This window comes from Cetorhinus maximus, chromosome 11, assembly GCF_964194155.1.
Source record: "Cetorhinus maximus chromosome 11, sCetMax3.hap1.1, whole genome shotgun sequence".
Classification (NCBI taxonomy): Eukaryota; Metazoa; Chordata; class Chondrichthyes; order Lamniformes; family Cetorhinidae; genus Cetorhinus; species Cetorhinus maximus.
Genome location: NC_135889.1, coordinates 49,070,643 through 49,097,376, shown reverse-complemented (window position 1 = coordinate 49,097,376; position 26,734 = coordinate 49,070,643). Strand labels below are relative to the sequence as shown.

General features: G+C 43.5%; 1 protein-coding gene across 1 annotated transcript in view; it reads left to right on the top strand.

Moving 5' to 3' along the window:
- Positions 1-26,734, top strand: part of itgav (integrin, alpha V) — a 140,435-nt gene that overhangs the window by 29,341 nt on the left and 84,360 nt on the right. Inside the window, exons 3-5 of the mRNA XM_078551907.1 lie at positions 9,624-9,715; positions 16,315-16,429; positions 19,299-19,360. Of these exons, the coding sequence (XP_078408033.1) occupies positions 9,624-9,715; positions 16,315-16,429; positions 19,299-19,360 (269 nt within the window). The remainder of the gene's footprint in view (positions 1-9,623; positions 9,716-16,314; positions 16,430-19,298; positions 19,361-26,734) is intronic.

Genomic DNA, 26,734 nt, shown 5'->3' with positions numbered 1-26,734 from the left:
TGTGCTCTTTCCATGTTCCTGGCAATGATACACACAGTCTGCAGTGAGAAACAGGCACACCCATCTTATTGATCTGTAAATAAATAGCTGTTTCCTTAAAAGCATTATTAAAAAGACTCTTTATATGCAACACTTTCATGTTATGAATATTCTATAGTATTGTAATTTAGATGGGGGCCCATGAATACTAATTCATTGAAAAAGCATCCTTCAACCAAAAAAGTTTGATGACCCTTGATTTAAGTTTGTGGACTTTTCATTAAACATTATTTAATTTCCTAATTCCTTGTCTAGATATATAGAGTAGGCAGTTAAATCATATAAACAGCATTTATTTCATTTTTTGTTTAAAAACAACCATAGCCACTTGGATTTCGAACTATGGAGTAGAAAACATCAGTTTCTCCTGATTGTCTGAACAGAATATTCGTAAGAACTGGGGGAGATGAGAATTTTCATTTTTGCACTTCTTATCTAGAGTTACTCAGCAGGTCTGGAGAGTGAAATAGAGTTAATGGGTAGAATTTTGCTAGGTAGCTGGAGGCAGGATCAGTGGCGGGAGAGCTGAAAAAATTGTGGGACAAATAATGTTGGGGTCGTAATCCAAAGCCCTTCTGCCTCCCTCCAGATTTCCCAAGGATAGGTTACCAGTGAGATCAGGAACCTGCTGGGTGCAATCTGCAGCTAATTAAGACAATGATGGAGCCAATAAAGGGTAATTTTGCGCATGCAATAGCTCTTTCCCAACAGTCTGTGGCTTGCTGCATGATAAAGAAAGGGAGCCCACAGAGAAAAAGCATTGACACATCAAACCATCATCATTGCAGCACCATAAAGGGGAAACTGTTGTGAATGGGCAAGCCATAGTATTAGGCCAGTGCTGACAGGAGAACTCCATAAAGCAAGTACTTTAGATAGCTTACAGTAAAGAGAAACTTGATATCATTCCATAGAGGCCAGTTGCAGAGAAAAAGGGCTGTACTGACCTTTAAGGTCATGTCTTTACATGGGTTCCACATGGTGTATCCTCCGACTTCAGACTGAGGAGGAACTGCAGTGCTCTGCAGCTCAGCATCCATTATGGAAGGGGCTGCAAGTGCTACAGAGCCAGCAACTGCAGCATCCAGCACAGGGAATGGCATCTGGGTGCAATATGAGAGAATGGCCAAAGAGCTGCACCCAGAAGAAGGTGCTACCGTGTTGCACATGATCTAAAGGCCAATGGTCAGCTTACTGGACCTGAGCAAAAGTGCCTCCAAAGGCTCAGGCTGTCACTTTAGGTGGTCACTGACCTATGTGTCCTTCTGGAGGGAGATCTAATGCCGTTAGGAGCTACCTAAATTACCTACTTTCCTGTGGCAGTGAAGGTGATGATTGCCTTGAACCTTTATGCTTCTGTCTCATTTCAGGGTTCAACTACAGACATCCGCAGGATTCACAATCTGCGGCCCACAAATCTATCAACCAAATGATTATTGCCCTGTACCAGAGAGAATCCCAATACACCAAGTTTGACACGGATGCAACCAGTCAAACCAAAGAGCTGTAGGCTTCATTGATGGCCAGACTTCTTCAGTTCCAGGGCAAAATTAAGTGCACCCATGTGCTAATCAAGGGTCCATTAGACCAGCAAGGTGAATTTTTTAATAGTAAGGGCTTCCCCATTCCTCATTCAATGTGCAGCTAATATGAGACCACCACACGAGTACCCTGCAGGTGTGTGCAAAGTTTCCAGGGAGCTGCCATGATGCCTTGATCCTCCAGGTGCCTCAGCTCGGCATATCTCCAAACTGCCTCAGTGACCAGTGGTATCTGCTGAAGACCTGTTGCTGACACCAGTAGGTAACCCAGCACATGAGAGGTTCAGTCAGTGCCTTCTAACTGCCAGGGTCTCAATAGAGCTCAACTTGTTCAAAATGCAGTTCAGGTGCCTGGACTTTTCTAAGGGGAACTCTGCAATATGGGCTGACAAGGATATAATCCATAATAGTGTTGTGCTGAGCCCTGCACATCCTGGCAACTCTTCCTTGGAGGAGGATAATGAGGAGGATATGCTGACAGCAATGAGTATTCAGAGGTGCCTATGATGCATCCTTACATAGACCTATCTGCTAGAGAAACCTGCAACACCCTCATCCGGCTGAGGGCAACTGAGGATATTGAACCCATCATTGTTCTCGTGCAATCTGTTGCCATGCCTTTCGTGTTATAGACACATCGACCATCCCCTTTCCGCACACAAAGGTCTCCACAGTCAAAACTCGTCATCACATTACATCCTCCGCCCTGCATTAAGAACGTAGAGTCTCATTTCACTCCATAATTTAATTTACAAACCATCAATGTGAGAATGGAAATAAAGTGCAAAATGACAATACCCATGGAAGAACAAGACATTGGTCTTTGAAATTAAAGTTTATCATCCCTCAGTGACTTTAGAAGTTGCATCCAAGTGAATCTCTTTGCGTCACTCTGACTGTATCAGCATCTTCTTTCTCTCTATTCTATGTGGCACTAGCCTGTGGTTGCAGCAGAGCTGGAGGCAGCCAGTTTCTTTCCAAGCTCTGACAAATCAGATGCCCGTGGTGGACATCTTTCGGGTTGTGGAGCTCAAGGGTTCCTCCAAAACTTCCGCAATGACCTCAAGTGCCACGTCTGTGAACCAGGGGGCCTGCCTTTCCTTTCTGGCATCTAACTTCCTTGTCCTTTTGCATCTGTAGATTTCCTATCTATTATGCTCAGGTCTAGCACTATGTATACTGCCAGTGCTTCTTTAAATACTGCACCCTCAATTGGGTTTCTGACTCTTCTTCCCATCCAGTGCACCTAATTGGATGCCAATCTTGGAGGCACTCTCTTAATCGCTGCCCCTGCAAAATTCACCAGAAGGCCTGCTGCTCAAGAGTGTTGGTTTACTAACCAGGGTATGTTCCTGATGCTCTATCGGAGAAAAACCCTAAGTCCATGAGTCACCGCCCGACTTTTTGTGTTGTTGACCTTTTTGTGAAAATTCTGATGAAAGGTCATTGTTATATTTGGAATACGCTGCATGGAAGGGTGGTGGAAACAAATTCAGTAGTAGCTTCCAAAGGGAAATTGGATATATACTTGAAAAGGAAAAATTTGCGGGTCTATGGAAGCTTTGAAAATAAAGGAATCTAAGTAGCAAGTAAGCGGCTATTGCTATACCTTGTTGGAATAGACATAAGGATCCTTTTTGTTTGAGTGGTTTTAATAAAACAGAATTCCTCAGTTTTTTGAGTGTAGCTGGTTTCAGGATGGAGTTAATTAACACGGGTCAAACAGTTTGTCCTCTCCTCCTACCTCCTCCTGGCATTATCTTGGTGATTTTCATGAAACAGCTAACATTCCCTGATGGATGAGTAATCTTATTGAGTGAGTGCCATGACCTTTGTCCCAGAAGTAGTCCAGCAAGGAAAATTTGTAATGTATTTAAAATCAGTGTGCGATCTGTAATTGTTTTTTAAAATGTTGAAAAGGACTTTTTAAGAGTTTGCATCAATTGTGAAGGGATCAGTTGTAATTTTCTTGAATAATAAATACTGATCCATGTGACCAGGCAACACCTGACCTGGAAGCAGTACCAACACGAAGGAAGTTAACATATGAAAGCCATGTGGCTGGCAGACACAAAGGAGAGTTGGAGACAGAAAGAGATCAGCACACAGATGCATATGCAAAGAAGCGCTGCAGCATTTATAAAACTCCTGGTGTCTTTAGGAACAAGCTGAACTCTCTACAAAAATGTCAGTTTTCTATTTGGCAGCAAGAAGAAAAATAGAATCCCAGAAGCTCTTGGGGAAGTGATATATGACTGAGCTAAAGGGGCTTGAACCCTAAAAGCAGTTGAATAGCTCAGGAATGTGAGACAGCTAAGAGACTGGCCCGAATCTTCTGAGCAGTAGCAATGCTGAGTGCATTCCCACTCACGCAAAAGTTCTCCTGACCCGACACTACCACACATTTTTTTTCTGAGATCTTTCGATCCCAGCTATCACAGAAATGTACAGCACAGCCTACCCTGAGAAACTCTATTGGAGTAGAGTAGTGTTAGGGAAGGACAGGACATGCCTCCTTTTTACAGCACCAGCTTCTGTATTCTGTCTGGTAAATTTAAAGGGTCCAATCTTTGAGTGTGGGCAAGTGGATGAATGAATGGGTAGGTGGGTGAGTGGGTAGTGGGTTCGGGGTGGGATAGTCAGGTCTGGTCAGGGGAGATAGTTGGGTGTGGTGGTAGTTGGATCTGGTTAGGGGAGATGGTCGAGGGAGGGCCAGTTGGGTTGGGGGAGTTAGTCGGGAACTAGTCAGGTCAGATTGGGGGGATAGTTGGGTAGGGTGAAGGGGGGTGGTCAGGGGTGGGTGATTGGGGCAGGGGTCAGTTGTGGAGTTATGGAGGTGTTCGACCAGGTTTTAATCTATCTAAAATTTTCTGTGTAACTATCCAGGTAAGTACTGTGGATATGTCCCAAGTTTCCGACTCTAACTCAGAGAGTTGGAGACATTTGTATAGGGTCCTAGGGAGCAGGGGGATTGCCCTTCAGAAACTTAAACTTCCTGAGCAATTCCCACATGGGTCCTCACATCAGGACTTTTGCAGGGTTGTGATGAACATCCTTAGTCGTGTGATCCGGAGACTGGAAGATTGGGGCCTTTGTATCAGAGAACCAGATGGTGAATGGGATATTGATGTTTGGGTGGTTGAAAAGGAACTCTGGATAGCTACACCATCAGGACTGACGTGACCTGGGTTAGAGGATCTGTAGGTGTGTGTTTTGCCAGTGTTACGCTATCTGGAGACCCCAGATGGAATGCAGCTGCCACTGAACGTGACTCAATGGCCGAATTGATTGAGTGGGAAAGTGAGAAATCTTATGTACCAGAGGCCGAGTTGGAAAAACTCAGATTGCATCTGATGCCATGTTTGTGTGAGGGGTGATGCGGGTGCTTATGATTGCATAAGACATATTTGTTCTATTGACTATTTAAGGTGAAATTTATCTTTTTATTTAAAGTATCATTTACCTGTTAATTTACGTGAAATTTTGGTAATTTCTTCATTTGGGGTTGTTTGGTAAATTTGGTTATTTTGGATTATGGTTTCCCCCATGGGGATCACAACAGAGAACAATAACGTTAGAATACAAAAGACGCAATTCGTGTTTAGAAGCAGATAATTGTAAATATTCTAACAAACCCATGCCCTTATATTGGCTGTGGTTTTCAGTACGAGAGCAGATTCTAACAAGCCCATGCAAGGTAGAGAAGAATGGTTTGAATATTTTCTTTCACTGCCTGTTGTGTCTTGTTTTCTGTTTGAATGTAATTATAAATCTCTTCTGGAGGTGGAAAAGGGCAAGAGAAGTGGTTTAATTATTGCTGAGGATTCTCACTTGGGCAGAAAACTTCTCATAAACTATGCTGGAACCACATGCTTCAGATCCTGAATTTAAGTCTCTCAGGAGGCAATGCTGAAAGTGCACAAAACAAAGTCCTTTTTTTTTAGAAAAACTGAAAAGCCTTGACAGTAAAGGACAGGTACTAACATTCTCACTGAGCATATACGTCGGTCATTCAATATTTGAGTTTGATTCTTTGGGCATATCCCTTTCAGCTGATGCTTCATGATGAGCTTGCTTTTAAAGCTTGAAAAAAATTATGACTTGTATGGATCGTTCAACTCTCAAAAATTACAGACAAGCACTACCCTAAACTGTGATAGATTTATAAAACCAAAATACGACGGATGCTGGAAATCTGAAACAGAAACCGAAAATGTTCGAAATTCTCAGCAATTCAGGCTGCATCTGTGAAGAGAGAAACAGTTAACATTTCAGGTCAATGAGCTTATATCAGAATTGTTGAAAGGTCATCGACTTGAAAGATTACTTGTGTGCTGGATTTCTTTTTGCATGATCCTGAGATAATTATTAAAGATTCCTGATATTATTTGTAATCCAGAGAATGTTAGTGCTTGCACAGTGTCTGTCTGTGGAAGAAATGGAAGCTTTTATTATTAGCTCCAGATTAAGAGACTCAAGTCTGCAGCAAGAAATAGTCTGTACAACTCATAGTTTATCGTGCCCATGATTCTGGAGGCCACAAATAAAAGCCCTTTTATTTTCTTTGCCACATCAGAAACGTAGTACCTTTTGTTCTGTAATATAAAACTGGACCTTAAATTTAGTGCTGATTAAAGGAACTCTCCAAAATTCATAAGAGCCAGGAAAAATGTTTCAGAGATGGTACTGATCAAGCAATCTCAAAGATGCATGCTTTAAAGCCACCAACTGGTTAAAAAAAAAGCTGTAATTCCCTGGTCATGCCTGAGCTATGTATCAGAGATGAAAAGTACCACATTTTATCAATGCACGACCAAAGATCCCCTTAATAACTCTAAGCAATACTACACAAGCGTAATTATTGTTGTTTGTCCAAAGAGGATTTAAAATATTTCACATGAAGTAAGGACACCGTAAGTAACTCAGCATAGATGCAACAAAGAAAGATGGGAACCCTCAACAAGAATAAAAACACATTGAAAGATGCTCCAGCTCCTTTGCCCCAACTCTCCAAAACAAAATCTTTACTTAATAATAGGCTCAGTGAGTTTTTCCAGTGCAGAGGAGAACCATAGACGCCAGGAACATCTTCCATTTAATCCCTAGTCTGTTAAAAACAATTCTTAGCTGGTGATTGATTATAGTGCTACAAATGCTCTGTCTTCTTCCTCACCCAAATACACAGTTGGCCTGGATTCCTACTCTGCACTGCTTTACAGCAATCCTTGTGGGAAGTGGGCATGTGGGGAAGCCAGATTAAATAGGCTTCCAACATTCACTGTCACAGCTCGTGAGGTAGTGGATCACAATAGGCAGCTCTGGAACTATATTAAAGTAACAAGTTAACACTTTTTCAGAAAAGAGTGTAAAAAAAAATGGTAACCAAAGGGGGAAAAAGGAAAAAAAAGTGGTAAGATGAGCAGCTGCCCAAATTTAGAATATCCTCAAAACTCTAGGTTTTTGATGGCCTGGCACTATCAATCCACAGTGACCTACAATATAATTACAGTAAACATTAGAGACCAGGCTTATACAAGAATACCAATGTGTATGGAGCAGATTAAAATAGTCATGTAAATCAGGTAGTTTAGTAAAGCAGGAGGCATCACAGTGTTATGATTTAGGCAGCTTCAGTTCATGCCAAGCAATGTTAATTTCTAGCAGCCAAAGTTAAACTAAAAAGTGTTCTGAAGGGGCCATTTGAAAGTTGTGAATTGAGGTTTGATTGCCTAATGATGTAATACAGTTGCTCAATGCTGTTCAGCGGTAGAATTGATTAATGTGTAGCTCCCTATTGAAGATAGCATCCAAATAACTGATTTTAAAATGTTTACTGAACATTGGAATTGTACTTAATTCTCTAAACAAACTTTTCAAGTCATCTAATATGACCTGTGTCGTTAATGTATATTTGGCTTTGTATATCTGCTGTTTCAATCAGCCACTTGAATGTTTTGCGGCTGCATTTATCCAGACTCCGAGGGCTGAAATTTACATTTCCCCAGCAGGCGTGTTTCCTGTGAGGTGGTGGGGGTGGGGGGGGGGGGGGGGGGATGCCGCCCACCTCACCACCTTGCTGCCACCCACCTCACCACCTTGCTGCCACCCCAAGCTCAACTGCATATTTAAAAAATAATCAAAGGTCAAGTGGGCTTGTTATCAAGCCAATTGACCCTGATAATATGCCACCCACGCCATAAAACGTTTGGCTTGGGCAGCTGGGCAGGAGAAGGCAACCCAATTTTTTTTTTCGACCTATATGTTTAAAGGGTGGGAAGGAAGGGGGTGGTCGCTCTTCAGGGGCTGCCCTTTGCCAATCGCAGGGTGGCCTCCCTAAGGTTGAACCCCACCCCCTCTTTCCTACTCACTCCCTCCTTTTTAAATCCAACCCCTCCACCCCCCACCCTCCAAACCCCTCTCCCTAATCTACCCAAACCCTCCAGGCCCAAGACCCCTGACCTACTCGCTCTGAGGATCCATGGCCTTGGTCGTCATCCTTTTCCGCAGTCCCAGCAGTGGCCACTGATGCCCTCCTGGTATTGCTGGGACTGATGGAGCTGCTGGCCAATCGGATTGGCTGGTAACTCCAGAGGGCAGGACTTCCTCTCCAGTGAAGGCCGGAAGTCCCATCGGCCCTCATTAGTCATCCCTGCGGCGCTTTATGGCTGCTGGCCAGGTCAGCATGGAGCATGTCGGCTCCACGCTGACTTTGTTTCCAGGGGAGGGGGGAAGGGCAAAGCCAAACTACCCCTGCTGATCCATCTTGGCCTGTCTGCAACCTTTGATACAATTGATAATACCATCCTCTTTCAACACCTCTCCCTAGTCCAGCTGGATGTGACTGCATTGGCCTGGTTCCATTCTTAACAATCCAGTCATAGAGAATCAGGTGCAATTCCCTCTGTTCCCACTCCTGCATCGTTACCTCTGTTGACTGCACCCCCCCCTCCCCCAAGGATCATCCTCAGCAACATCGTCTGAAAACGCAATGTCAGTTTCCACATGTACATCGAAGGCACCAGCTCCAACTCATGCACCACCTCTCTTGACTTCTTTAATGTCTCTGAATTGTCAGACTGCATATCTGGCATCTAGTACTTGATGATCAGAAATTACATTCAATTAAGTATTGGAAAGATGCAACCTCTGCTCTCTTGCTACCAATTTCATCCTTTTCCCTGGCAACTGTCTGAGGCTGAACCAGACTGTTCACAGCCTTGTCATATTTGATCTCGAGATGCGCTTTCAACCACATCTCCGTGCAGTTGCTAAGAATGCCTATTTTGAAATCTGTAACTTCATCCGTCTCTGCCTCAACCTCAGCTCTTCTGCTGAAACCTTAACCTATGCCTGTTACCTCCAGACTTGACTACTTTCAGGCACCTCTGGTCAGTCTTCCATATTCTACCTCATAAACTTGACATCATCCAAAACTCTGCTGCTTGTGTCCTAACGTGCACCAAATGCTGTTTACTCATCACCCTGTACTTGCTGACCTAAACTGGTTCTCAGTTAAACAGCACCTTGATTTTAAAATACTAATTTTTATTATCAAATCCTTCCAGGGAGTGGCCCGTCCCTATCTCTAATCTACTCCAGCCCTCCTAGGTATCTGCACTCCTCTAGTTCCAGCTTTTTGAGCGTCTCCAGTTTTAATTGTTCTACCATTGGTGTCTGTGCCTTCACTTATCTCGGCCCAAGCTCTGGAATTCCCTCCCTTTACTTCTCCATCTCTCTCTCTCTCTACCTTGCTTTATTCCTTACTTCTTAAAAGCGAGATCTTTGGCCAAACTTTTTGCTCGCCTGCCCTAATATCTCCTATGTGACTTGGTGTCATATTTTGTTTTACAAGACCGTTGCTAGTTGGGTGCAAAGGTGTGTAATGCAGATCTCCTGCAGTGGAAGAATTAAACACCGTGCATACTTGGATATAAAGTTACCCTTCTTGGGTATCTGTAAAGTTCATAACCGTTGAAGAACTTTTGAGTTTCATTGTCGTATCATGTAAAAGTACTTCAATGACTTTTAAAAATGTTCCCTCAGGTAACAGAGTTAAAAGCCAGGATGACCTATTGGAATTCAAGTCCTACCAGTGGTTTGGTGCATCTGTGAGAACTCATGGCGACAAGATTCTGGTGAGTGAGGCATTTGTTTGATAATTTCTGATGCATGTAAACAATGAGCACTATTTAACACTTGCTTAACTCCTGTTCTTTGTTAGATTTTAATCAAACAATATTTGTAGCAAGTGATGCTGTGGCATCTGATAAATTATGAATCGCATTGGCTTCTATATTTTAATTTATTTAAAGATTATTAGAAATTAAGAATTATTCTAAAGAGTGATTTTTGAAGGAAAAACTTCCCTCCTTTTTCCACTTTCTTTTCTCTCACTTATCCTGCCTTGCTGCTGGGATACAGTTCTGAGGATGCCAGGCACCCTCTGACATCTATATGGTGCTGTTTAGGTGAACTTAAATGAGCAATAGTAGAGTACTTAACCATATAGGCAGGGAAGGAAGTGGGGTTTGCAACCATGCATAGATGCGCGTCGTCATTCTTTCATACTGTTCACATATGCTCTGCCAACATGTGCCGCTTGATAGCAATCATCAGTAGAAATCCTGGTCAATATTCCGCTCATCTATTGTTGTTATTACTGAGATAATTTAGTTGGCAGAGACCCAAGGGTTGATCTTCAGGTCATCCTGGTCTGCGTTACTCAACTGTCCACTTCCTTAGCCAGAAAAGCGATGTATGTATGCATGCTTTTTGTAGGAAATGGGTGATTCTGGCAAGGCAACATTTACACACCAACTCTAGTTGCCCTGGGAAGGTGATAATGAGCTGTTACCTTGACGTGCTGCAACCTTCGCTGTAATGGTGCACCTATAATGATATGATGGAAGGAATGTGAGGATATTGATCCAATGACTATGAAGGAATGATAATATATGTGCATGTCAGAATGGTTTATGACTTGGAAGTGATGGTGTCCCCGTAGTGGTAAAGATCATAAGGAAAGGAGATGCTATCAGAGTAAGCTTGATGAAATAGCGGAGTGTATTCTGCAATCACAGTGCACGGGTAATAGAGGGGAATAGATGTTCAGTCCAGTGGTAATGGTGCTGATTGATCATCTTGCCCTGCCTTAAACGGTGTTGAGCCCCTTGAATGTTATTGTGGCTGCATCTACCCAGAATTACAGAAAATCAGATGGTTCTGTTTTATGCCAGTGTTTATATTCCACACAATCCACTTGCCATTCTAATTACTTCCTCCTGTACTTCACTCCTATTTCCCCTTTTCTTTTCTCCCTCATATAAGTCAAGCCTACCCTTTCTCATTCAACCACTGCATGTGACAGAGAGTACCACATTTTCCGCACTTTGTCTAAAGAAATTCCACCTTTGTTGGTAGCTGTTGAATATTCCATCCTAGTGTTTATTTGAATCTTGGAAAAAGGTGAAGAGACTTTGGAGGGAAGATAATGGTTGGTTCAGTAGGTGAAGCATTCATTGTAGAACATATGACTTCTGCCTTTTTTAACAATGCTGTAGATATGTCTGTTCCTTGTTAAGTTTCTGGCTGTTGGTAAGCCCCAAGATGTTGATTTGGGGTTGGGGTTGGGGTTAGGGTGGGGGTGGGACTCGAGCATCAGTTATGCCACTAAAATTTATCAGGCGGTTGTTGGGTTCTTTCTTGATGGAGGCGGTTCTTAAGTGATGTGAATATTACTTGTCACTTGTTAGAGCAAGCTTGGATTTTGTCCAGTTCCTGCTGTAAGCTGGCTTGGGCAGTTTCATTATCGAAGAAGTTGTGAATAGAGTGGAATCTACAGTATCATCAGTTAACAGCTCCATTCCTGATCTTATGATGGAGCAAAGATCATAATGAAACATGTCAAGAACCTAGGTTGAGGATGCTTCTCTGAGCTGCTCCTAAAGCAATGCCCAGGGGCTGTAATAATTGACTTCTGACAGTCACAACTGGTTTTCTTTGCCTCAGGCAAGATTTTAGTCACTGAAGGCTTTTCCCATTGATCTACATCTGCCTGAATGTGATATTTGGTCGAATGATGCCAGGAAGTTGTAGGCAGCTACCCTAACTTCACCAGCATTCAGCTCTTGCTTCCGTTTCTGGATCGAGACTGGAGTCAAAGTGGATCTGACGGAACTGAAACTGAACAGCAGTGAGTGGGTGTCACTTGATGGAATTATTGTTGACTCGTTTACTTCGTAAATGCTTGGGAGGAGACTAATGGGGTGACTAATCCTGGTGTTTTTCTTATTAGGACATGTCAGAGCAGTCTGTCCATTATTGGATTAATGACAGGACATGCTGTCGATAGAATGCAACCTCCACAGGGAATTAACCTAATTGACTTTACCCTTAAAAATCCACCTGCCGCAGATATATTTCCCAGCAATAACATTAGAGAGACAATTGCACAGTCCTTGTGAAGACAAAGGGCACAAACATACCTCACATAGCAATGCTATGGAGGTCAGGTGACACTCTAGCTGTCAGCCCTGTGCCACTGGCTGCTTCCTGTGTGGCCTGCTCCACATTGCTGTGATAAGGATGCAAGTCTGTCCATTGCATGGGATGAGAAACCTTGAATAGACACTATCCTGATGCCACACAGCCCAATTGGCTGATGTGATGCCAGGATATCAAACTTGGTCAATGAATGTGCAGGCAGCTTCTTTGTGGTTCAATCTGAAAACAACAAGCATGAAGATGTGCCCTGCAGTAGCATTATTTAAAGGGCGATACACCCAATTTGCAGGTAAGATTTTCTATTGCAAAGTTTTGTTGAAATGCTTTGGAGTGTGCACAGAGGTGTTTTGGTGAGCTCCTGAATTTGCCAGAGTGTTGCCATATGGGGGCCGATGGAGTAAATAACCCATCCACATAAAGGCCATAGCAGGTATGGGGGTGGCAGTGAGAGTGCTTCTGGGTCTGCAGACAACAAATTGGAGCAGAAGCTGTGGAGAGGGCAAGCTCTCTTTGCCCTCTATTAACTTGGAGCTAGACTATTCCATGACCCTGGATGGTGATGGAGGAGTTTGATGATATTGGCTGATAGATATGATCCTGTGATAAGCTCTCCCAACTGGGGTACCGGTCCTCAGATTTTGATGAGGAAAGCTTTGCAGGTTTGAATAGGCCAAGATTTACAACAGTCATTGTAGATTGGTCCAATCTTTTTTTTCTTGATTACTGGACTTTTTCTATAGCAGTGTGGCCTGCCAAACCTCTAAAGAGGAAGTTAAGATTCAATTCAGCACCTTTTCCTTGTGCCGTCTGCAGAGAAACACGGCAACAGCAGAAGGGGCAGAAACATCAATGCCTTAAGAACTGGAGACTGTAACATTGTGGTCTCTAAGCCTTTTTGAGTCCACAAATACAGCAAACTGACCACCTGGTAATGAGACTACAAACAACTAACTTTGTGACCTGCAAAAAGTCCATCTGTTCAAGAGAGTCCTGCAATGACTTTGGTATTGAATCCTTTCTAAACTACACTTTAATAGTGAAAACACCTTCTTCATCAGGCAGGCAATGAGTGTTTTCCCAGATGAGCTAATCACAAGAATTATGAGCTATTCCTTTTGTCTATAACGTGTAACAGTGCACTATTCTCTTCAACTGTACTTCCCTGGAGTGTGTTTGAGTGTGTGACTGGGTGAGTGAGTGATGTAGCATTAGATTTTTGGGGCGAGCATGTGAATAAACAACACTCTTTATTTAAACCCATGAAAGCTTGGGTTTCAAATTGCTCACACACTCGGGTGAAGAAACACAATAGTTTCCTTTTCAAAAGCATACTGATTACTGACAGTAGGGAAGTAAATGGGGGTTTCAGTATTTTCCCCCTCACCCTGTCCAAACAGAATTGGGGCCTTGTCCGGGATCAGGACCAATTGGAGTAAGCAAGCTGAATCTGACATTAAAAGGATAAATTGGAAGCAAAAGAGAAGTTCATAAGTTTTCTTAAAAATAAAAAGGACTAGAGCAGCAGGCTTCATGTATATTTACAGTAGAAAGTAGAATGAATGATTTCACGTTAAATTAAGACATAGGGAAGGAGGAATTGACTTGTATGAATTAACAACCCAAACGATTGAACAGCTAAGAGCAGTAGCTAACCAGGTGGACCTTAGTGTGAGGAAAAAGGGTGAAAAAGCCTGAGGTGCTAAAAATGCTGTATGAGCAATTTTTCCTCACCCCCAAAGCTGGAACAGGCAGAGCATATGGAGCCTGAAGCAGACCAGGTTACCTTGACAAAATGTTGCCTGGAAGAGTGGAGACTAGAAATGGAGTTCCAGGAACAAGAAAGAGAAAGGAACTCAAGACAGTATCTGTAACCATGTGGTGCAATAGTTCCCATTAGGATTAAAGAGGCCAAGATAGAAACAGATGGAATTTAACAAGGCCAAAGGAAAGTAACGGAGCTCAGATGAAAGCATCAAAGATTGAAGGGAATGCACTGGAGGTAGGGTTGGAAGAAATCATCAAGCATTTAAATAGGGGCGAGAGAAGGTCCCAAACAAGCAATCAGAAAGCGAGGACATGCCTCACCTAGTTGAAGTGACACGGGTGTGCAGTGGAAGCAGGACAACCACTTTTGAGCAGTAGTGTCCCAGAGAATATTAGACAGATTGCCCCAAGGTAAAGGAAAAGGGAATACACCCTAAGATGAACAACACTTGTGAAAACCACAAGGAAAATAAAAGTAAAGTCAATGTGGGACTGCCAACTGAAGAGTTCTTGTGTTCAAAGCTAGCTGAACCCAGAAACATAGCCTCAGAACCCATTACAAACCAGGGGCAAGAAGAGAAACCAGATACCTCACAGGGGCTTAAAATCAGTTTGTCACCCTAACGATAAGATTTATCTCTGTGCCGAAACCTGAACTATTCAATTAATTGGTTGTGGAAATAGCAATTAAGGGGTTAAAGACTTTACAAGCAGTGCAACAAAACAGTAACAGAAACAGAAATTTGCATAGTACAAGCTAGGGGACAGAAAATATAACTCCACAGCAGTCTTTGAAATTCAACCTCTTCAAAAACTCAGCCAATCCCCATTAAAGACCACCTGACTGCTGGTATTAAAGCATCCAAAGCAGCATGACCAGGTGCTAGTGAAAATCCAAACCCCCTAGACAACACATAACCACAATTTGGAAGGAAATATGGGACAGAAGGCACCAGGTTTTGGAAACAAAAGCCTGTCTAGGGCCAGACCCCAATGCCGAAAAGAGATTCAATTATAATTATGCCTCATCCAAAAAGGGTGATAAGAACATTAAACTTGAAACAGAAAATGGCGATTGCAGGCAGTTGCAGCTGTAGCAAATATAAGATTAATGTGTGGATGTCAGAATGAATGCTGAATGTATATTCATACTTCTCTTTGCTTTACCATGAAAACAATGTTTAAAAAAAAACTGTGATCAAAATTCCATTTTTTCTTCTCGTGCAGTGGAGGTGTGTCACTCCCAGTAAAGGCATGTCATATAACATTCAAAAGATGACCTGTATTCCATGTGGAATCTTCTGGAACTGACTTTTCTTTTAAAGATGGATGATAATGTGCTGCAAAAGATGGCCATCAAAAATCATCTGACTTAGTCTGTTGATTCAAAACTGCCCCACTGTCTGAAAAGGACAAAAGGAGATTCCATCTCCTGAGACCATCCAGAAGACATTTCCTGACATGAATGGGTCATTCTGAATCAGACAGCAATTGTCTCAACCATGTACCACCACCACCACCCCTGCCGCTGCCCCTACCTGCCCCAAGGTGAATGTCTTCAAACAATAACCCAGGTTGTGGCTAATTCAACTTAAGCCCAACACCATATTTGGAAAATGGAACTGTGAGAAGCCACATGGTAAGGCATGGCTTTCCTATTTAATCTTTAAGTGTACTCAGCAGAGAGCCACAGCAGCAGAAAGGGCCACAATATCTATGTCTTAAGAACAGAAGACTGTAAAATTTTAAGGTCTCCAAGCCTGTTACTTTTTGAGTTAACCAATACAGCAAACCAACATCCTAGTAATGAGACTGTAAGCAGCTGTGATCTGCAGTGAGCCCATCTGTTCAAGAGAATCCTGCAGCATGGCATTGGCTATTGAATCCCTCATAAACTACACTTCAGGAGTGAAAATGCCTTTTATGTCTGGTCTGTAATGTGTGTTTTTCAAGACAACCCAGTCACATGAATTATGAACCATTCCTTTTGTCAATAACTATTCTCTTTGACTGGGGCACGAGTGATGTAACGTTAAATTTTCGGGGTGAACGTGTGAATAAACAATTTTTATTTGAACTCTCAAAAGCTTGCTGCTAGTTGTTCAAATTTTCCGCACTTGGGTGAAGAGACACTTATGTCATATTTTTCCAAAGCATACTGATTACCCACAGCAGGGATGGGAACAGGGGTTTCAGTAGATCTCTCTCACCCTGTCCATTACAGTGCCTTTAGGTAGAAGAGAAATGAAAGAAAATAGTGTCCATCTTTTCCCTTGAGGAAATCTCCTATATATGGTTCCGCATACATGTAAAAGTATTTTAAATATTATACTGTCTAGAGTTTCCCTTTATAGAATTACTGTTGTGTTATTCAAGGCAAGGTTCTAAAATCAGATGTTGCTAAAAATTTGCTGATAATTTGAACTAAGGTGTCCTAGCTTTCACTTTTTTATTTGTATGTATCCAGGCTTGTGCTCCCCGTTATCACTGGAGAACATTAGGAACTCAAGAACGCGAACCAGTGGGTACCTGTTTCCTTGCAGATGGGGAAAAGATAGTGGAGTATGCACCGTGTCGATCAGGTTAGTTTGAGAGGGTGACTTTTCACTGGAGCTTTATGGAAACCGCTTTTAAATGGCTGATCTCTAGTGTTGCATGAACATCAAACATGCTTGAAAAGTTGATGTTACCAAAAGGATCCTCTATCAAACCAATTACAAAGAATGGTCCGAAAAGTTTTTTTTATTGCTTTATTTCTGTTGTTTGTGAATTATATTTTCAAATAATGAGCAACGTTTTCTTTCTTGTTTAATCGGATGGGTAAAGCTTTCTGAGGTTCACTGTACTGTTGGGGCCTTGCATTCAGCCAGCAGTTTATAAGAAAACTGAGTGCCTGTGATTTTCCATCAATGTCAGTAGATAGAAAATGGCAAGCAAAGCAAATACTGTTTTCTGACAGGTCACCCGATGGGGCCTCAAATTTAAATTTATATTCCCTTAACCTACTGTCTTGGGAACATATGACTTAGGAGCAGATATAGGCCATTCAGCCCTTCAAGCCTGCTCCACCATTCAATAAGATCATGGCTGATCTGATTGTAGCCTCAACTCCACAAATGCTGTTTATTGTTGTCTTGTTTGTCTTTCCTACATAATTTACTATCTTTTGTATCTGTAGGAAGGTCTTGTGGCACAGTGGGTAGCATTCCTGCCTCTGAGCTAGAAGCTCCAGTTTCGAGTCCCATTCTAGGACTTGATGGCTACGGAAGGTGCATTCATAACATGGCCAAACAGGTCGTTTATCAATCCGTAAATCCTTCCAATAGGCCTATGGGAGGCGGTAAAAGCAGGAGAGTCTCCTGGTCAGCCATGCTTGATGTGCAGTGATGCCCCTGGCGACAACCTTGTGACATTTTCCAGGAAAAACTAGCTATGGAAACAGATGTGCTTTGTCTGCCTCATTTGCCATTAGAAGTGGGAAGAGAAAAAGAAGAGTACCTGTTAAGGGCCCACAGATGTACTGGTGAAAAGTACATTTAGGAATAATAGAAGTTCTTCACAGAAATAATGATTAACACATAGATGGGACTCCTGAATTAATCAGTGAAAGCAATAGCCTTGAAATCCTTTATAAAACAGTTGGATGCAGTGATGGAGGGGGTGAAACTTTTTTGTTGGATGAATGAGATAGGATGGGCCAAATGGTAGACTTCATCCTTATTTATCTTATGATGACTTTGTTGAGGGAATTGGTTTGGAGTAGTTATTGAAATTACTGTGCAAGACAGTTAAATTAATACCAGTAGAGAATTAATCATTAACTTAGATTGATAACTGTTTGCATTCTGCTTGCTTTTACTTTGGAGCTTAATAGTTAATTAAAGCTAGATCATTCCTGATAATGATGTCAAAATTTGCTTTAAAAATATCCCCATCAAATTCCACGGAAAAACAAGTACGCTGCCAAAATTACTAAGGATTATTTGCAACTAGTATTCCATAGAGTTGTGATGGTTATAAGATAAAATGTTCAGCTATAGTTGCAATCTGTGGCCATTAAGGGTCAAATTCCCTGCTTTCATTCCCATGTAAGAGTAGTTATCTCATCTGATCCCCATGTGAATAGGGTCTTCACAAGTGAAAGTTGAGTCTTTAATAAATGATTTGATAGAATACATGGTGCAGTTTCTTTTAAGCACTAACAGATGTCATTGGGGCCAATTGGAAGTGTTTCACATTGTACTTTTTTTTGAGTGCAGCATCAGCATCCACTCATGGAGGTTGTGCAGCACCAGATTTCCCTATTTTTCAGAAAAATTGCATTTCCCAGTTCTTTTTCTGAGCTGACTGCAGAGGGAGGCATGAATGCAGCCCAAGGTAATGCCATTTCTTTCTGGTTGGCGAACAACTGAGCCTCCGTTCTGATTTGTCAAACTATGGTTGAGATCTGGAACTTTGCACTGATATTCAAAAAAGACTGCAATTTATATACAAGCTTTCGAACTCATTATGTCCCAAAGCACTTTACAGAAAATGCAGTTCTTTTGAAGTGCAGCCACTGTTTTAACATAGGAAACACAGCAATTATCTCTCACAGCAGTGAGGTAATGACCAGATAATAGGTTTTAATGTTGTTGATTGAGGAATGTTGGCCAGGCAATGAGGATAACTGCCCAGCTGTTTTTAAGTAGTGCCATGGGACCTTTTGCTGCAGCTGGTGGAGTTTGAGTTCAGTTAAAAAATCTGGTATTAAAGCAAATGGGATCTTTGTTTAATGTCTCATCTGAAAGATGGCACTCCTGACAGTGCAGCACTCCCTCTGGAGTGTCAGTCTAGATTTGTTTGTGCTCAGGTCTCTGAAACTTCCACTCTTGGCATGCTCTTGGATGTGGCAGGATGGGTGAGGGATTGACATTGGCTATCTTGTCTGTCTGGTTGGACATACAAAGTTTAGTTGTGCCAAGGGTGGGAAATCAAGACATCACAAGAGTTGTGGAAGGCATTGGAGGAGGTTAGGTTGGGTGCAGTTTAAATGGTTAGCCTGGAGGAAACACTCCTGCTCTTCATGGCACACAAGCAACGCTGTAAAGGCACTTCCCTAAGAAACTAGCCCTTTCCATTTCCTTTTATCTGGGAAACCTGGCCGGGGTGCTAAAAATAGAAACCTTGTTTAAAAAGGAAGCAGGCACACGGCTTTAAAAGTTTTTTTTTTATATTGACTGACCCACCTCCCGAAAGTTGATTGGTCAGCGGGATGGTCAACCTCATCCTGCTTCGGTTCAGACTGGAAGTGGGAAGGTTCAAGGTGGCTTGGGGTCGGTTTTGAAATTTTCAACATTTTAAATTCTTACCTGGCCCAAACTTACCCATGTTACTCTGCATTCTCGAAGAGAAACTAATGTAAGTGCTATGGAAAAACATTATCTCAACAGTTTTCTTTCCTTTTTTAAGGCAGAACTAGGGCTGATGGTCAAGGATTTTGTCAGGGAGGTTTCAGCATTGACTTTACAACGGTAAGAACAGAATGTGCTTTTTATTTTCAAGGCATTTTGGCTAAATCTGATTTATTCCATTAAATGCTTTGTACCTTCTTATTTAGACATTTCTGACCTATCTGCATGGATGACCCTTGCATACAAATATGAGCGATCTTCGCCACTTGCGTATAACTGAGGTTGACTTTCTGATGGTGTTTTATTTTATAAATGGGTTGCCTGTGTGTAAAAGCATAGACTGAATAGACTTCCTTTCTGGTGTTGCAACCAGGTGAGGAAGGGTGAAATGACTCCACTATTCTCCCACTCTTCGTTTGATAGCAACAACGTTTTTAAAAAGAATTTAGAGAGGATATATTTTGCCAATTCTGTAAGTGCCCCACTATTTATGTGTCAAAGTTGTAGAGAATTACTCAGGTTTCCTTAGGTTAAGTAAAGAACAAAATAAGTTTATTGAAACGATTACCGAGCTATAAAAATAAAAAAAAGCGACACCATAGTCACGCAAATTGATCTGGGCCCACGAACACACAAGTATAGATGACAGAGTAAGAGGATAGACTTATAAAGTCCATGAAAGAAAAAAATGGAATAAATAAGTATCTCTTCCTTGATTGGTCTCAACACGGTGATTCAACATTGTGGCCGTTTAGCTTAACTGTCGTCCTGGGTGCAGTCATACGGAGCAGATTTCCACATGTTAATAGATCTCGGTTACAGTACTTTTCTTTTCAGGGTGGTCACTTGACATATTGGACATGCAATGCTTCCAGCGAGAGAGAGAGAAGGCGCATGGCTCCAAAAACCTGTTTCAGTACAGCATTGTTCTTTTCACTTCTTCCTCTCTCCTGCTTGGTGAGGGCTCTCTTTAAATACCTTACTGGTTGTGTGTTCCAGGAGGCTTGATTAGTTCATATCTGCTGCCGTTATTGGTTCAGGACAGGTACTTGAACTTTGATTGTCTCATCTCAGTAACATTTGCAAAGTCACAGGGCAGAATCGGCCCAGATTTGCACTAAGTGCGGTAGCGGGCGGGTAAAATGACGTTTTACCCGCTGGCCGCAATGGCAGCTTTTCACGCCATATTGTCCCAGACCCACCACATTAATTATGCATTCCAGGAAACACACAGTTTCCATGGCAGACAGGCTCTTATTTGCCCACCACGCCATTACCTCGCCACTTTGTCACGCTGGGCGCCATATTTAAAGTGCAGCCGGGTGTACACCTCTCAGTGCTTCCAGCCCAGGACTGCCACACGGAAGACAGGATGACCCCGAAAGGCAAAAAGACTGCAGCTCCTCACCCCCCTTCAATGACGCATGCCTTTTGGATGTCGTGGAGGCCCACTGTGATGCCCCCTACCTTCACTCTGGCTGCAGGATGGGCAGCTGCATCACCAATCCAGCATGGGAGGCAGTAGCAGCGGTGGTCAGCGCCAATGCCCTGCAAAAGAGGACAGCCATCCAGTGCCATTACAGAATGAATGGTCCCATCCAAGGTAACCCACTCTTCTCATCACTCTCTCAACTCTCTCACTCTCAAATCTATCACACATCCTCAGGGATCTTGGACATCAAGGGACAACATCATTAACTCTCACACACCCTCACATATCCATCAGGCTTTTGAACTCACATTCTCATCTTGTCCATGGCTCCACTCACCACACAAATATTCCACGCAGTGCCAAGTGTCCTGCTCACACACACTCCATCTGTTTTCATGCAGGAGAAACCTGCTCACATCAGCAGGGAGAGGTCCCAGACTGGGGGACGGAGTGGCCCTCATAATGCCCCTCACTCACTTTGAGGACCATGCCATCGCGACTTGAGGACGTGGACTGTGCCTGTGGTGATGCTGAGGCCGACAGCAAACACCCTCCTGAGGATCCTGCACCACATCATCCCTCTCTCAACATAAACGTGAGTGCTCTCTTTCCTGCTTTTGACTCTGCTGCCATGCACTAATTACCTCGACTTTGGTTCACAGGGAGCTCTGCCAAGCAACTGACACCCTCAGCCAGCCAGTCCCTCAGCTCCATCCAGGTCCTCACCTCCAGCCAAAAGGACAATTCCTTCACCGAAGAGCTGGAAATAAGCAGCTTGGAAGACCCGGACAGCGCTTCCCCACACCCTGCGCCAGAGACACACACAACTCGGTGGGACCTAGATGTCAAGCAGGCTCTAGTTCACAACCTGGTGGTCACCGCACGGACATGTGATTGCAGCAGGAGGAGGCGGAGGCGGGTTCGGCCAAGCTGCCCGGCACTCGGAGGACTGCTGGGGATCAGGCATCTGAAAGGTCAGAGTCAGATGGCGAAATACTGGATTTGGCCTTCCAACTCAGCCTGGAGGGTCAGCAGAAGGCGTGGGAATATCATGTAGGACTGTTGGAAGCCCTCAGCAGAGCGACACGAGAGTTGGAGGAGTGCGTCTGCCAGCTGTCTGACGAAGTGGTGCCCACATGTGTATGGAGGTCTTCTTGGGAGGATGGCAGATGCCATGGAGACCCTGGTCCAACAGAACATGGAGATGTGTGCAGACCTGCACTCCATTGCAGAAGCCGTGGGTGAGTTCCTGCAGTGGTAACGCAAGAGGGAAACAGGGCACCTCGACATCCCTCCAAGTGCTCCTTCCCCTCAAGGAGTTGGGCAGGGGCACCCCCGGGCACCTGAAGAGAGGAGGAGCGACAGCTGGACACCCCTGGGTCATCCACTCAGGAGTCTCGGAGGTGGTCCTCCTCCGAGTCCCATTTGCTTGAGAGCCCCTCAACCTCATCCTTTGTCACCACAGAGGGAGCAGCTGGTCAACGAGCGATTCTGAAGGGAGAAGTGTGTCTGTGGCAGGTCCTTTCGGAGCCTCGTGCAAGCACTCTCCCACGCACACGGATCCTTCACCTCATCCCTGCCGACTGAGTGCCTGCAGCCATTTCACGCCCGAAAGAGCATTGGGCTGCAGGCAGGATTTTCGCCCCTTCACTCGGGAGGAAGTCCTGCCTTAGAGAGCTGCTGGCCAATCAGATTGGCCAGCAGCTTTCCAGCCCCTGCAGCAATGAGCTGCAGCGGACTGGTGAGGAAATGCAGGCAGATGCCTGAGATTAAGTCCGGGCACCGGAGGCCCAAGTAAGTTTAAAGGGTCACAGGGCGGGGAGGGTATGGAAGGCCTGGAGGGGTCTCGGAGAGGACTGGTGGGGGAGGGGGGTCCGGAGGCTACTGGACCAGAAGGAGTGGGGGCTTCTGATGGAGGCGTCGCCCCCATTCCCGCCTGGAATCTAATTCAGTTGATTTTTGGGCATCCCCCATTCGACTTTAATCCACCCTAAAAATTGAGGCTGGGCTGGAAACAGCCCTTAAGAGGAACAAAGGCCAACGAAAGTCCCGCATTTTTGGTTTCGAATTTCTCCACCAAGGTAAAGGCATTGTGATCCATATAGACTGTGGTCTGTCTGTATTCATTTCGGATATATATCTCCAAGTGTTTGAAAGCCAGTAATGATCCTAAGGTTCCTTTCTCCACAGTGGAATATTGTTTCTGGTGTGTATCCAATTTCTTGGAGAAATACTCGATCAGTCTCTCTCTGCCTGATTTGTCCTCTTGGAGTAGGACAACCCCTACCCAGAGGTCACTAGCATCAATAGCTACTTTAAATGCTTTGCTGAAGTTTGGAGCTGCTAACACTGGTTTGTTTACTAAAATGGCTTTCAGTTTCTTGAAAGCCAGTTGGCATTCCTCTCTCCACACTACCTTTGCTTTTTCTGTAATAGGTCTGTTAATGGGGCAGTTATAGTGCTGAAGTTTGGGGCTAACTTGTGGTAATAACTGCACATTTCCAAAAATCTCATTATTGCCCATTTTGTCTTGGGGATGGGAAAATTCACTACTGCCTGCATCTTCTCAGCTCTGGGCAGTACTTGTCCTTGACCTATTACATGTCCTGAGTCTTAGCGAATGAACTCTTTGCGTGATTGACCACTAGGTCAACCAGATGTAACCTTTGGAAGAGGACTTCCAGCTGTTCCAGGTGTTTTTGTCAGGTGTTGCTGTGCACTTGAAGGTTGTGCAAGTACATGACACAGTTGGGTAGGCCCACCGCTACCAAGTTCATCAGCCTTTGGAAGGCGGGTGGGACATTTCTGAGTCCGAATGGCATGGCTCGACTCCAGATAGGTTCTTCTAGTGTCAGGTGGTCAAAGGAACCTGCCAGTATCCCTTTAATAAATCTATCTTACTGATGCTGGCTGTGTTATCTACTCTACCTATGCAGCCTTCCAGGCAGGGAATTGGGTAGGAGTCGACTTTTATATTTATATATCGGTAGTCAATGCCGAGCCTTGTGGAGCCATCTGGCTTAGCACGAGCTCAACTGGGGAACTCCAGCTGCTGTTCCTGGGCTCGATTAGTTTGTACTCCAATATATATTTAATTTCCTTCCGCACCCGGGTCAATTTTTCTGGAGCTAGACGGTAGGGATTCTCCTTAATAGGAGGGGTCTCTCCCACATCTACATTATGTAGAGCTAAAGTGGTGCAGTCTGGCTTGCCTCTACAGATTTTGTTAAAACGTGGTGAGCAGCCTTGCCCAGGTTCCTTTGTTTGTGTTTAAATGGGTTAATAGGGTATTTAATTTGTCTAAGACTTCCATGTTTGCTGACTGGATGAGAGGGTTCAATTTGGGTCTCGCCCAGGCATCTCATTCATCCTCACTGTCCCTTTCATTCTCCAATTCTTTTGCTGTATGACAGACTGTTACCTGCTTGTCCCCTTCCTGGCTGTGATATTGTTTTAACATGTTGACATGACACACGCTTTGCTTTTTCCTATGGTCTGGGATGTCCATTAAATAGTTTACTTCCCCAATCCTCTTTGCTACCTGTTATGCCACAGCCGATGGTAAATGCTGAGTTGTTCAAATCCAAAGGGAAACTTGAAACAACTGCCACAACTTGTTTTGCAGTTTGTATAAATTTTAAGATGAGTGCCTTGAATTCAGTAGTAATAAGACCAAGTCTTAAGAGGTTTTTACAAAACTAGACTAAACATTTATTAACAAGAGAAATGATTTTAAATGCATACATAGATCTACAAATTACTACTGTGACAACTTCTAAATCCCCATATCAACCTAACTCCCAGTTACACTTTTGTTAAGGCACACAGATTTTAAGACACACAGATTTTAAAAGACCCAGGCAAATAAACATGATTCCTTGAAGTCGAATTCAAAGTGAGCTTTCTTAACTTCAGTCCTTTGAAAACAGCAGCTTGAGGCATAGATGTTGAAGGCTTTTCACACTTGTAAAATCTTAAAATGCCTACCCTTACACACAGCCTTCACTCCTTTATACATATTTTCCCCTTTTGAATGCAAATTCCATTGTTTCACTATGCCTTTGCCACTTTATCTTCATGGTAATAAAAACTGCTCATAGCACTAAGTTTTACCAGTAATCTTTGTGAAAAGTAAAACACTGTTTCTAAACTTCACCTGGCTAGGTGACACATTACACCCCTCCTTTGAAAACAATCTAGTCTAATTTATTTAAAAATCCAAATGTCCTTTTACCTTACATTCTAAACTTCCCCATCTTTACATCAAAGCCTTCAGACCAACTGCCATTAATCCAATTAGGACACACACACACACAATATTACTCTATTTTACAATAAATTCCAATAACATAGAGAATTACTATATCTTCCTGACACTACCCTATGGGCTGCTGAACTGAGCTTGCAAGGGTTCACCCTGTGTGGGTACATTCACTAGCACATAGTCTCCTGACTGAAAGGTTCTGGCCTTGGCATATCTGTCCGCCTGCTTTTTTAATAAAGTTGTTTGGGAGTTATTTAGGTGCTCCTGAGCCATAGGCCTTCACGAGCTGCTCATAGAATGCTGATATATAGTCTAACATGGAGACCTATTTCTTCTGTTCTAAAAATTCCTCCTTGATTAGTTTCAGGGGACCTCTCATTTGGTGTCTGTAAATTAATTCAAAAGGAGTAAAACCGGCGACTTCATTGGGTAGTGAACAGAAGAAAACCCAGTCCTTTATCCCAGTCATGGGGTACTCATGCCGTTATGCCCTGATTGTTGTTTTTACTGTCTGGTGGCACTGTTCTAAAGCCTTTTGTCACTGTGGGTGATATGCTGAGGACTTTAGCTGGGTTATGCCCAGGTTACCCATGACTTCCTAGAATATTCTGGACATAAAATTTGAGCCCTGATCTGACTGGATCTCGGCGGACAACCCACATTGGGTGAAGAATTGTGTTAATCCCTCCACTATTACTTTGACAGTTCTCAGGGGAAGCCCTCTGGGAATCAGGTAGCTATATCTATAATAGTAGGAATATATTGAGAGCCCCCTTTTGTTTACGGCAAGGGTCCCACACAATCCACTAGCATCTTGCTGAATGGTTCCATAAAAGCTAGTATGGGAATCATAGATGCAAGTTTAATTGCAGTTTGAGGCTTCCCCACTCCCTATCAGGTGTGGCAGGTTTTGCTAACCAAACCATATCTTTATGGAGATGTAACCATTAAAAGTGCTGGCTCAAGCAGGCTTGGGTTTTTTGTATACCAATATGTCCAGCTATGGGGATTTTGTGGGCTATCCTTAATATCTCCCTGCAGCACCTGGGTGGCACCATCTGGTGGATCACTGTCCACTCTTCATCTGCAGGTCTAAGGAGGTCTCCACTTCTTCATAGGCACCTCATTTTTAAAATAGCAGCACTCCAGGACTCCCTCTGCTTCAGCTTGAGTTTGGGCAGTCTGTGCTAACTTTTTTAACACTGGGTTGGCTTGCTGAGCTGCAACCAAGGAAGTCCTCCTCGTTACTCCTTTAGGGTTGTCTAGACTTCTGAAAATTGTTTTGGTAACCAGGTGGCAGGATCATCCTTCTGCAGTGTCAATTCAGCTTCCTCTGATGGAGCTTCTTTGGCCATAGACTGGGTCACTTCACACAGGGAGAATGCCAGGGACTTACTCCTGCAGCTGCTCTATCTCCCTGATGATTCTCAGCTCCTCTTAAACCACTGGGGATGCTACCACCTATGATCCAGCCAGGTCATTGCTGAGGTGCAGGTCAACCCTATCCACAGGTAAACTGGGGATGGCTGCTGCGGTCACCAGTCCTGAAGTACGGACGCACTCCAGGTGCACCTGGTATTAAGGTATGGGCATGCACCCTCCCTCAATAACCTTCACCAGCATTTTGGCACTGAATGCACTCTCTGGTGGAAATGTCATGCCTTTGTCTGGCAATAGCGATTGGCTGGCCCTGGTATCCCTCAGTACGACTATCCGCTTAATTGTCCTGCTCTGGGGAAATGGAGCCACTTTTCCTTCTGATACAAAATCCTTGTAATTCTCAGGGATTTTGCTAAAC